General features: G+C 42.8%; 1 protein-coding gene across 1 annotated transcript in view; it reads left to right on the top strand.

The window, feature by feature from the left end:
• Nucleotides 1-13,834, top strand: part of DPF3 (double PHD fingers 3) — a 183,700-nt gene that overhangs the window by 158,864 nt on the left and 11,002 nt on the right. The window contains exon 9 of the mRNA XM_083607328.1: nt 13,466-13,578. Within this exon, the coding sequence (XP_083463454.1) occupies nt 13,466-13,578 (113 nt within the window). The remainder of the gene's footprint in view (nt 1-13,465; nt 13,579-13,834) is intronic.

The raw sequence follows: 13,834 nt of genomic DNA, 5'->3' as shown, positions 1-13,834 counted from the left end.
CTTCTCCAACCAGATGCCCTCCAGACAATTTGGACTACAATTCCCACCATCCCTGACCATTGACTCTGCTGACTAAAGCTGCTGGAAGTTGGTGTCCAAAACACTAGAGGACCTCAGATTGGGGAAGGGTACCTTACACAAACAAATATAGGTTCAGACAACCTGAACTGCAACCTCCCCTGGAGGTGCTATGTGAACTCTTCATATACGTTATTCCAAGTGTTTTCAGTTCAGTATGAGTCACTGACACATTGTTGACCTGGCTCATAGAAAATGTGATGCACTTGCTTACATTCGGAAAAGCTTTCTGACAGTAAGAGCTGTTTGGCAGTGGAACAGACTCCCACGAGATGTGATGGACCCTCCTTCCTTGGAGGTTTTTAAGCAGAGGTTGGATGGTCATCTGTCATGGATGCTTTAGCTGAGATTCTTGCATTGAGGGGGTTGGACTAGATGACTTGGGTTGGGTCCCCTTCCTGCTCTTAAGATTCTACAGTTCTACTGTATTGAATCTGCTCTCTCTCACATTTCATAAGCAACCACTAAATAAACGTAGGAATGTCATGTAAACGTCAACGTAAGAGCCATATAAGATCTGCACATCCCATGTCCACATAACATCTAATAATACAAAACTAATCACAGTATCCCCTACAAGCAGGATATATTTAATCATAAAATTAGGCATATTGTCAATTGCCATATGTCTTTTGTGGATTAAGAAGAACATTCTTCCAGTTACCTTCCTTGTTACCTCTTCCTCCTCCCAACTTTACATAAATATTTGAATTAATGCTAGCTTTTTCTGATATAGGAAAAGCCACTACAATAAATCCCTTTGTTTCTTGTACGTACAAAATCTGTAGACTCGATGCAAAATACCATAACGAAACATGATGTGTTTCAAAAAATACTTGAAAAGACAGAAGATTAAGTATCTGGGTGATCTTTCGGTTTCAGAAGGTCGTTGGGCTAGTTCCAGGTGAGAGTGAAATGATAGAGGATGCATTTGGAACTTTCTCTTTCATTCATCAGCCAAAGAAGCCATTGCAGTACATGGGCATAGATTCATTCTTTGTAAGTATTACCTTAAATCTGTCTGTCTGTTGGGCAGCACTACAAATCATGCACACACAACGCTGCCTGTTTGTACTAACCCAGTAAGGATGAGAGAGAAGCTTTATTGCATTGCATTATAGCTTTATAAGGAAGTTTAAAGGTACATGTGTAGTTTATGGGAAATGGTGTTGTTTATTAAGTATGGTGGGTGGGGGTGGAAACAACCACAGCCAGTCTGCTACCCTGAATTTTGAGCGTACCATGACCATGTCGTTTTTGCTTGGCTGCACATTTTGAAAGGGTTAGTGAGCTTGCAAGTTGATTGAAAGCTCTGTGGTGTGTGAACTGGCCAGGCTGAAAAGCCTGCAGCATATAGGGCTAACTTCCTGAGCCCCTGAAGAAATTGATTCCCCTGATGAAGTTTGCCGAGGGTGTCGTGATGGGTGAAAAGGGGGTACAAAGGGAGCACCCCCTTGTAGCTCTTGCATTCTGGTAATTCACCCAGCCTCTCTTCCTTCCTATCAACATATTGTTTGTCTGCCCCTAGCTCAGCAGTCAAGTATAGCAAAATGCCCTTGCAGAGAGGTACATTCAGCATGAAAGATTTGCCCAGAGTAAGTTAGATTTTATGTACTTTTGATTGGTAGTATCTTATAAGTTGGAAGAGGCTTTATTTTCAGAGCGCTTACATGACAAGCTTAAATTCCAGTTTTACATATCAGTCTTCCTGCCATTAAATCCCCTTGCTTTGCATGAAGACAGGTTTCTTCCCTGTTGGGATTGTTAAGCTGTCTTAACTGCCTTTGGCAATTAGCAATTCATTCCCCATAATGCTTTGCTCATTGTAATATGTACTCGTGTGTGTGTGTGTGTGTGTGTGTGTGTGTTTATCTGTGTTTTCTGGAGGTCGCAGTGACCTAATTCACCCCCAGGAATTGAACAGTGTTGGGCGCCTTATCTAGTGCATTAACAAGCTGATGCATCAATATAAGGTCATTTGAGTGCTTCCCCAGCAGATTTCATAGGCAAGGAGCAAGCATTTTGCCTAGCAACTAGGAATGTCAGTAAGGGGCAGTTTGGTAAAAGTTGAGGCAATGCACTAGGTATTTAGCCTGACAAGGAGAATTATAAGGAAGCCATGTTATCAACAGATCTCAGGTTAAGGCTCCAATCAATAATTACCGCATGCTTGGGTCCAGGTGTCAGCCCTGCATCTTTAATGCAGCAGTCTGATGCCCTGGTGTGTGTTTTTAAATTATTATTATTAGTAAAGGCTCTTCCTTGCCAGGATATTGAAGGTGAGGCAGTTCTTGTAACTCAGCTCATATGTTAGCTGTTTTGCATTTCCTAGATCTGGCTCTGCCATTAAAGTTGGGTGGATGTAAGTTTTGTTTACATTTGTACATGCACCTCTCTGTTACTTACATTTTGTCCAGAAGTTCTTCCTCTTGCACTGATCTGTTTTCCTCTTTGTGACTTCTTCTTGTGTGTTCTGTCTTGTAAGGGTTCCAAGAAGGGTATCATTCTGAACTCTGCTACTGTATTTTTCTCAGGACCCTTGATTCTTATCCTGAGGACCTGGTTCTGTTGGGATTATCTCCAAACTTCTGTGTAGTGCTAGATGTTTTTATCTCTTCTCTCTTTCCACTTCTCTCAGTTTCTTATTTCACCACTCTTTCAGTTCAGGTTCTTTACATTTCCAAATCACTTTGGAAATCTTTTTTTAAAAATATTTTTTATTTTTATTTATTTTAAAAGTCCCCATGAAAATTCAGCAACATTTTAATGTGAATTTATCCTAATATACACTTGTTTGCAAAGCCATTTCCCCTTATATAATGCATTTTTGTATGCTATTTTCACTATTGCATATTTTTGTACATGGTACTTGGCTGGAAAACTGCATTGCAAAATTTGGAGAAGTGCGAAGGATGGCTGTATTTCAGTTTGCATATTGTTTAGAAAAGCACAGATTTGTATTTCTTGGCCTTTCCCAGTCTTGCCTTTACTATGTTAAAGAAGCTTATTTATAGCAGATGAAAAGTCTGCTTCTCCCTCCTCTGATCTTTTAACAGTGCTGTAATGCCTCTTTAAGTCATGTCCAGGAGAGAAGTTTATTTGCTGCTTCTCTTGCTTTCTGTGGCCCCCATGAGCGGTTTACAGAAGAGGCCATTCTTTTATCTACATTTTATCCACCAGGCACCTGAATACTGTATACTTAAGATCTACTACAAAAAAACCAGGTCGCTCCAATAGCAAACTCAGGTGGCAAGTGACAATAGAATTAGGGCCAAAATGGGGTCACTGAGAAACATCAGGGAGGTACCAGCATATCCAGAGGAATATCAAGGTTTGCAGAAATGTATGTGCGCGCGCACACGCTCATAAGGGAGCAGCCCAGTGAGGACTGAGGATGCTCAGTAGTCACAGAATGCTGGGTGTCAGATGGAAAAGAAAAATGGGAAAGGGGAAGAGTGGAATGGCATATGCTAGAGGAGAACATAGCTGGCAGACTGGCTGGCTGGCTAGAGCCCTGACCAGGAGCTGTGTTGTTAGGATAGGAGGATACATGCTAGCATTTTGAACAGGTCTCACTTATAATATATAAACCACCAACAGTGATGTATGTAGTAGCAATATGAATCCTTCACTGGGATTCTCTTTTGTGTTTTCCTACAGTCATAATAGGTGGGAATCATCAATTCAGTCTATCTATAAAGTCAGATTCTGATTATCGACAAATTAAATAATGAATGGCCCCTTGGATGTAACAAAAATGTCACTGTCTTAAAATCTGGTGATGAGCATGAAAATTGGGCTCTTCTCACTCAAATATAAAAGATCTTCATATAGTGTACATCGCATAATAGAAAATATAAAAATTTGTTACAAATTTCTACGCAACAAAACAATTGCCCCAAACTACATCTGAAGTTTCAAGAATTTTATGTGCAACAAAGAGATGCATTTTATTGGGTTTTCCAGTGAGAATATGGCCAAGATTCCTACCATGGAGTCCTAGTTTCATGTGCCTAGTTGTTGAATACAGGGATCTTGCAATGGGAACCACAGTGGTTGATACAGAAATTGATAGCTGGTTGCATTTTGACATGGAGCTGTGAGCAGTGTTGAGCTGTTTAAACCCTCCATCCTCTTGGATAAAGATTTCTTAGAGCAGTGGTTTTCAACCAGTGTGCCTTGGCACCCTGGGGTGCCTTGAATGGTGGTCAGGGTGCCGCGGGCAACAATGGCCTCTGTCCCTCTTTCCTTCTCTCCCTCTGAGAAATTTATTACGGCCATAGGCCCATACAGGTAAAAACAACACCTAAATAACAGCTTGTGCCGTAGGGAAATAAAAAAACAATCGCTAAAACACCACTATAACAATAAAATACTATAAAATGGAAAGGCATACTACGCCTTAATTTGCTTGTAGTGCTCCTTGGCGTCGCTTTTGGGAAAGGACAGCAACTAGGAACCTAGCCACCTTCAGGGTCGTGTGGGTATCCTTGTCCTGCAAGATTTGGGCAAGGTGGAATTTTGGTGGGGTACCCTCTAGTTTCTGTATGATTGATCCCAACAAATTTGCCCGTGGCACATTGAACAAGGGGCAAGTGAACATAATGTGCTGGAGCGACTCCGGCGTCACCTTATCACATTCGCACACGGCGGGGGCTCAAAGGGGGCTTGGCCCTTTGAGAATCTATGTCTCAGGACATTGGAGGGAAAAACGTTAAACCTCGCTTTGGTGAAGGCCAGTCTATGGGCAACAGTCGAAAGGGAGGAGAGGTATGATGGAACGCAGTAAGTTAAAGTGATACCAATGTTCTGGGGCGAACAAACACCTCCCCCCAGCGTATAATTTCGCTGTAAATCGATGTCATCCAGTCTTTGGCGGATCAGTCTTTGAGCAGTGATTTGGTCTAGTTTTAGGGAATCTGAGGGAGAGATTCCATAACTCAGGAGTTTGGCATGAATTCTACTAGTCCAAAGGCTAGAGAATTCATCTCGCCATAAGCATTGGACAAGGTAATGGTTTGGTAATCTATGCCACAATGATAACCAGTAATTGAAGACTTGCTTCCACAGGCAAGTTTCTAAGGATGTGACCTTCAATTCTAGTCGCATGGCTGCGTTGCTTACGCACAGGGGGAGCATTAGGAGCCGACGTAGGAATTGGCTTTGCAGAGTCTCAAGGGGAGCAAGATCTGTCATCACGGCCCAGAGCGGGGCAGCATAAGCAAGCACGGCAACCACTTTTGCCTTGAACACCTTTAGGGCCGAGGGAACATGCAAAGCTCCGTCCGAAAAGAAGAATCGGAGGAGCGCATATGACAAGGTTTTGGCCTTATTAAGTAGGTGTTGAATTTGAGCTTTCCACCCCAAATTGTATTGAAAAATAACTCCTAGGTATTGAAATTTTAGGACTTGCTCTATTTTTGCTCCACCAAGCTTCCATTTGTATAATCTCCGGCTTCTGGAGAAGATCAGAATCTTGGACTTGGCATGGTTGATGGTTAATTGATTGAGTTGACAATACGTGGCAAAGATCTTCAGAGCTTTGGTTAGTCCAACACGTGTATAAGATAGAATTACCGCGTCGTCCGCATATAAAAGGAGTGGGCAGTGGTAATCCGCTAGTCTAGGCGCGTGTGTACTTGGAGATGAGTTGACTAGGGGTGCTCGCATGTCGCTGATGAATAGGTTGAGTAGGCAGGGAGCCAATATACATCCTTGGCTCAATTTCTCAATTTCTCAATTTCTTCTCTCCCTCTTCTGATGTTCTCTCGTGCCTTTGCCTTCCAAAGGCTTCCACAGCTGTTGTTGCAGCAGCCCTGCTGCTGCCTCCCAAGCTGAGGTGCTGGCCTCACATTCACCTTTGGCTCGTCTCCCTTGGGCCACTAGGACTGGGGGCATCCTCTGCCCAGGTTCCTGTGGGGCAGCATGAGGAGGCACCTTCCTGTGGGGCAGGTGGGAGAGCTCAGAGACCAGCAGCTGCCTGGAGGACTCCCAAGGAGAGGGGAGAAGAGAGGAGGCTGAGGGAACACTCTACAAGGGAGGGTTTTGAAAAGAGGTGAGGGGCTGCCAGCTCTGCAGGCAAGGGGTGACCTAACTGGGCTCCTGAGCCCCACAGGGGTGCCGCAGAAAGAATGCAGTTGGTCAAGGGAGCCACGGACTCAAAAAAGGTTGAAAACCTCTGTCTTAAAGAATGTTGTCTTCTAGTTCTGCAGTATATAGCAAAACTACTTTCCCCCCTAGGACTGACACATCATTTTATCAGGGGGTGCTGTGATGAGGAATCCTAGTTTAGCTATGTCTTGAGCCTTCTTTCTCTTTGCCTAGGTGTCAAAGTGAAGAACCCAGGTGTGATGCCTTGTTCCTTTAACTCTTCATCTGCTTTTGAGTTTTACTTCTTCTTTGACTCTCAATTCAGTGAAAAGGAAGCTTGCCATGGCTGCTGAGCTCTAGCCAAAATTTATAATACATGTAACTCAGCAAAATGTATTTACATACAATGCATTTCTTTTTAAGCCTGAGTTTAAAATATAAACTATAATTAAAACCTGAAAGATCACCAATCAGAACCTCCAACTAACCTCTTGCCACTTAAAGCTCAGCCTAATGGTCACTTTGGCGACTATGAATGGGAAAAGAATGGCATAAGAATGAATCTTGTTCACAATACATTCCTTTCTTCTGAGAGCTTAGTATGTCACTTTATAATAGGAATTGATGTGCAGATGGTATAGTTAAGTAGCCATGATCATGGAGATATTGATAGGACATATGAGGATAGTGCAGCATAGTATATAGGGAATGCCTGTCCGTAGTGAGTTATGTATTTGGTTTGTGAGTATCTTTGTAAGTGTTGTGGTAGACACCTGTTTGATCTGAGATGTAAGAACAGCAAATCTAAACATTTGATCTATTTAAAATAAATTATCTGCTAACTTTAAACTTAGAAACTAACAAGCCTTTGAAAAGTTTGTTCTTTTTCTCCTTCAGATATGTAATGTCTTTCCCCCACACCATAGTGGGCCAGCAGAAAGAACAGATTTAAGTGCTACACAATGGGATAGGTATATATGTATATAGTTTTAATTCTATCAATGTTTAATTGTTTTTAATGATTGTTTTTTCTCTGTTCTTATTGGTTCTTGTTTTTATCTGTAAGCTATTTTGTGTCCTGTCAGGGGAGAAGGCGGAGTATAAAATAATAATAATAGTAATAATAATAATGATGATGATGATGATGATGATGACTGGTTGTGAGCAGTCCTCACAGGATCAGTTTGGTGCTGGGTGCTGGCAAGGAACAGGTCCAATAACTGCTCTTCATAATATAACTGGTAATTTCTAACACTATTAATAGAAAACCAGGGAATTTCTCGTAACCAGAAGAAACTTTCATTATCTTTTCATCAAACCTTTGTGCGCTTAACTGCCTGTGAACTGTAAGTATCAACAACACATAAATTGAAAAAAAACACCAATAACTTATTCTATAAATGGAAGCTGTCATCTATGATAAACAAATCTTCCCACTACAGTGTTTAGACTTTGACCAATCACTGACCAATTGTCCACTGAACTGGGTAAATATGATTTACCTCAGGAACAACTTGCAGACCTGCTGAGAGAGTAGCATTAAGTTTTCAAATCTGTCCCGTGGTTCAGGAACCCACAACTCTTTGAATTTGGGGTTAAATTTGCAATCAGGACCTGTACGTGTGGATTCTGTTTAGAAAACCACCACAAGTAGAAGAGAGAGAGTTCAGAGGAAAATAATACAGTCTGACCAGTGACTGTTAAAAATAAACAAAAAATAAATGCACAAGTCTTCCAGAAACAACACTATATATCAGGAATATACATTGGGAACCTGGTACTATTCAAACATTACTGGGCTCCACCTCCAATCGTCCCTGACCATTGGCCATGCTGACTGGGGTGGAGGGGAGCTTTTATCCAGCAGAACCTGGAAGGCTACAGGTTCCCTTACTTCATGGTGTAGCATTTGTATCTTGATCCTGTAGTTGTTTACACAGAGTAAACTCCCGCCGAGTTCAGTGGGTTGTACACCTAGGTCATGAATTGCTTCCTGGACTTTTAATTCTGAAACAAGAAGAGAGCTATCACTTTTAACACAATTAAATCCTGGGAAGTCAATTGGCCTACTTTTGGTAATGACTTTGTACTGTCCTTTAATTATTTGGCTATGACATTGCATTGGAGGCTGAGCTGGGAATGGTATTGTGTTGACTCTCAAATTGCACAAAGTGGTTTTTCATAACTTTAGTGTACACACCTGCAAGGCTTACACTGGAAAATATAGCCACCTTGTATCCTAGGGAAGCTGTTCTGTGATTACGTGCTCCTAGTTAGCTAGATGAAAGGCCTTATAGGTTGCCCTAGGAGAGGGGCAAGATCAGGGAAGGGCAGAGACGCAGCACACAGCTAAGTTATATTGACAGCTTTTCAGCAACACTGAGCTTAGGAAGCTGCCAAGGCAAGGACAAGGATGTAAATGCTGAGATTTGTATTTGGAATGCTGGTTAGCCTAAACTGGGCCTTGAAGATAGTATTAGAAATAGGAGCTTCCCATTGCCATCCACTGGGGGAGTGGCTTTGCCATCCAACATAGACCTGGTCCAAATTTTAAGCCAAATGTTGGTTTGTTTTTGGTTACAGCTTGTGGCTCCATGAGTGTGGCTATGGAGAACCTTGGCTTAGCTCAGCCCAGTCCAGTGTAGCAGCAAATAGGACCAGGGAGGAGCAAAGTGGCTGCATGCTGCTTTCTGGAGCCTGCACATTCATTCATGTTTGTCTTAGTATGAAATGTGAATCAGGCCACACTCTGCTTTACTGTAGATGTGACCCATCAACCGTTGACCAATTAAAATCCATAATGGCCCTCAATTTCCAGTTATTCAAATGCTGAATATAGGGTGTACCAGTGAGAAGAAAATACCAACCTGGAGTGATATCCTGTCTTTACATTCTTTGAGTTTTCCTCCCTGAAGTCCACCTAGCCTAAGCACTTGCCTCCAGGCTGCTGTCATGCAAGGCTAATCAGATGACGGAGCTACTGTCTTAAGTCCTAGAGCTCCCCTCCTGGCCCACTTGGCACAACCTCATCTTTGTTGTAAGGAAAGCCATTTAGTAAAAGGGGGAGGGGTAGATATATTATATTTTTCTTAAGTAAATGGCCATTATTTTTTCCTGAAGTCATTAGGGTTGTTGTTTGGAGAGGATATTGATTTGCTTTAAGATGTCTGGTTGCTGTGGCTGTGCATATGTGGCCACAATTAATCTTGTAGCGGAGAATTCGCTAATGAAGAAGCATAAATGAGCTGTGTTAAGGTCGTTAGTGGTCATTGGATGTCTGCATACAGCAATTTCTCCTGCCCTTAATGGCATTTCTGGTCATTAAGGTTTCACAATTAATGACAACCGCTCTTTTTAAATATGTGTGCGTGTTGGGAAGCAAACTCTTCTTCAAGAATTCCATTTGTTTTCTCTCAGATATGCCTGACTAACAGTATTCTTTTAGAAAGAAATCCCTTCACAAAAACCTCTGTTTTTTAATTCTGGGGCTGCTGTAAAGCAATGGTGAGATGACCAACGGATCCAGAGATGATTGCAAGCTAGGAAATGGCTAACGGTTCTACTTCAGGGCTGGTTCTACTTCAGAACAGCTGGAGATTCTGTGTAAAGAATGTGCATGGGCCTTTGGTGAAAGAGGGCCAAGGCAGTAATTTTTGGGATTCTTGTTATGGGATACCTGCCAATGAGGGAGAAAGGACAGAAAGCACAGAAAGGAGAGCAAGATTGGGGAAACTTTAGGGTGGTTCTATCCATCCCCAGGTCATCCCCCAGTTAGGACTCTTAAGCAAAACATTTCAAAAATTTCAAAGAAAGCAAACAAAGAATCTGAAGAAGGAAACATTTCTCATGGGGATGTCACACATCCTAAATCTCAGTCAGCTGAAATGACTAGATAAATTCTTGTTTGTTGTACTAGGTAGTTGGACAGCTGGTAGAGAATTGAATATAATAATAAGGGAATTACCTCACTGAGATAGGAGGGGCCCTCCCCGCAAGTGTCATTTCAAATGTCTCCCCTGCCTGTCCCACAACTGTAGCGTGTAAGTCTCAAGCATCTTTCTTTGTTTCAGATCAGTCACATGATAAAATAAAAATAATAACAATAACAATAACCAGCACCAACAGACATGTATTTCTTGTCTCCCCATATAGTTATGGGTTGCAAGGCTCACAGATGATTATGAACCTTGTTGTAAATTCCAACACACATGCACACACAAACACACACATCTGCCTTTAAACATTCATAACAAGTTGTTAGTTCAGCGCTACTGTGTTTTGTGAGGGTTTCCTTTTTTCCGCTCTTTTTTTTTTTATTTCGCTTGGTAGAAGTGAATTGTTCCACCAGGCAGACTTCCAATTAATCACCATGTGCTTGATCAGGGCACCCTACTCTGATTTCATAGACAAAAATATACAGAATTACACCCCGGAGTATGTGTAATATCCTACTGCTACGGGTGACATAGCAGTTTTGCATTGTTGTGTTAAACTCATAAGCACCAAATTATACATTACTTTTCTTCCCAAAATATCTGGGGTGGGGAAGAGAGATGGATCGGAGTTGCAACATGTTGTGGGGCCTTAACCCTTCCCCTGCACATGATGGCTTTGGTCCAAATCACTGTTCTCAGATCTCTTGTTCGTTACAGAGGTGAAACCATGCAGGCAACTTACATATATGCTTGTATGTTTTCCCTGTATGTGGCTAATGACAGCTCTGGCTTAGGGCTGGGGTGTGTGTGGCAGATTTGGATTAGTGTTGTACCATAGAATAGTGGGCAAGACTTTTCCCACACCTTGCCTCATTCCAACCTTCCATCACAGCTGCTTTTAGGAAAAGAAAATTATACAGGGAGATGCAATCACAGATCTGCCATTCAGTGTCTGGTTTAGCAATCAGGTCCACCGCTCTTTTACAATACAATAAGCTATTGGTACACAGTAATCACAGGGATGTGGGTGGCACTGTGGGTTAAACCACAGAGCCTAGGACTTGCCGATCAGAAGGTCGGCGGTTCGAATCCCCGCGACGGAGTGAGCTCTTGTTGCTCGGTCCCTGCTCCTGCCAACCTAGCAGTTCGAAAGCACATCAAAGTGCAAGTAGATAAATAGGTACCGCAACGGCGGGAAGGTAAATGGCGTTTCCGTGCGCTGCTCTGGTTCACCAGAAGCGGCTTAGTCATGCTGGCCACATGACCCGGAAGCTGTACGCCGGCTCCCTCGGCCAATAAAGCGAGATGAGCGCCGCAACCCCAGAGTCGTCCGCGACTGGACCTAATGGTCAGGGGTCCCTTTACCTTTACCTTACACAGGAATCAGTGGGACTCCTAACATGCAAAGTACATTCAAAACCTCATAGAACTGTCAAGATGAGTGAACATACCCAGACAAGTAGAAGAAGCGGGCTGGTTGAATGGCTAGACTTGAGAGGAACAAATGCAAGGTGGCCCCACCGAAATAGCACATGCATGGTCATACTTGCAAATGGTTGTCTAGAACTGGCTGCTCACTAGGCTGCTCACTAGCTCTCAAGTGCTCACCTTAGAAAATAGAATTTGTGGAGGGGAGACAACAAAAAGACCATAGAGGCTGTTACGTGGCCCAGAAGTGGTCCTTTGAGTTTGGTGGCTCTGCTCAGAGGCCTAAACTAGATGTGATATGCAGTGGTGCTCATGTGTCCCTTGACCTTTTTAAAGACCAAAAGCAGCCTTAGGAAGTGAGTCTGAACAAAGGAATGGTGGGTAGGAGGACATGCTCAATTCTCTTCCATCTGTCATTTCCCTCAGTCTTTTCCATTCCAGCAGCTGCTTCTCCACCTCTGTGGAAAAAGATACAGGTTCCTTTTGTCTCCTTCCCCATGAAAAGCAGTGGGGGGAGTTGAGTAGAAAAATGGAAGAAGGTGAAAGGCTTAAACAGCCTCCCTCCAGCCCATGATCCTTGAACTTGGAGCCTCTTGAGTCTACTTGTGCTTTGCAGGAAATACTAAGGGACAATGCCCATGACAGCCAGCCACATTGAGACCAAATAACTTCAGAGCTGAGCCATTATCCCCTAGGAGTTCTTCAGAATCCTTTGAGAGAGTGGAAGAAAAGAAAGGTGAATGCTGTCTAGCCGCAGCATTGTGCAGAAATACAACAAGAGGGAGGATCAATTCTTCGGGAATTTTCACTGCTCCTTGTTGCTGCTCCTTGTAACCACGTTCATTTTGAGCACAGCTCTTACGCCGATTGATTTTGTTCCAATCAAAAGTCATTTTGTCCCCACCCCTGCCCAATTGCTAACGATTGCAAGTCTTAAGCCATGCAAATACTTGAAATGACAAGCTTTTCCTGTATGAAGCCACACGTACGTCCTTTGCTTACTTTTGCACATGTGCATTTTGGATGCATGTTAAAACTTGGGAGTTGCTGAGACAGGGATGCAAAAGACTGCTTGTGAGAGATGAAGATTGCATATGTGCAGGCAAACCTTGGAGGGATGGGAGACGTGGTTGAGAAGGTGATTGTTGTCATTATCTCAGTGGTCTACTGTTGTCTTTCTTGTTTTGCAGAAGGAACACTGACCCTACCTTTGGTTTGTTTGTTTGTATTTCCCCCCTCCCCTCCAGAACCCCCCATTGCTGATCCTGCTACCGTAGTCCTGCTGTTTTGCAAAGCTGGAATCGACACGCATGTAGGGAAGGGGGCCAGAGTCCCGGCAGCTGTCCCCAATAGATGTGACTGTTATGCTAGCTTTCCTTCGTTTATTACTTTTGTAGGTTATTTTTGGTTCTGGGGGTTGTTGGGAGGTGTCTTTTTCTTTTTCTTTTGTTTGTTTGATCCTGAAAGGTTAGCTGTGCAGTTTGGTTTCTTCTGTGCGAACCAACCTTGGGAGTGCAGAGCTCTTAAAAATACAAATTTCTATTGCAGCCGCAAGTTTCAAATTGGTCTCCAAGCGAGGTGGTGGGCAAAGCCCACATTGATTCATTTGGAAGAGGGAGGCGCTATTTGTTCCTTCCTTTCACTCTCCTTGTTTTTGTAAAAGAGGAAAAAGAAGAAAAAGCCCACAATGTTTTTAAGAGCTCTGAATAAAACTGCTTTGCCAATGGGGAAGCGGGAAGGGATGACTTTGGTTTTTCTTGTGCCCGGCAGCAAAAGGGTTAATGCCTGCTTTCCTCTTTGATATCCATTAGTTTGGAGCCCATGTTGTGATTGGTCCATGTCCATGTGTGTTTTGTTCCTGAACTTTATGACTTTGATTAAAGGAGCAATCCAAGGTGTGCCTAACTAAGGGTGGACATTTCCCATTTCTCTAGGTCACCCAACCTGCTTGCAGTTCACAGCAAACATGACTGAGGCTGTCAAAACCTATCAGTGGCAATGCATTGAGTGCAAATCCTGCAGCCTCTGTGGGACGTCTGAGAATGATGTAAGTTCATCTTCATTACCGGTATTGAGATTAGCAACTTAGTTGAAAGGCTATAAGATCATTTGTAATGTTCATTCATTTAAATCGCAGCACTTTCCGCAAGCAGAAGATAGCCTTTTCTATGATCTATAATGTTTTGGTGCGCGCATATGCTCTCTCTCTTCCCTGCCCCATTGTTTTGAACTATTCTACAGGATCATTTAAGATGATAACACTTGGTACAAATGGATCAAGGTGATAACAAAACTGTGATGGT

This window comes from Podarcis filfolensis, assembly GCF_964270895.1.
Source record: "Podarcis filfolensis genome assembly, chromosome: 1".
NCBI classification, from domain to species: Eukaryota; Metazoa; Chordata; class Lepidosauria; order Squamata; family Lacertidae; genus Podarcis; species Podarcis filfolensis.
This window is presented reverse-complemented; position numbering and strand designations above follow the sequence as displayed.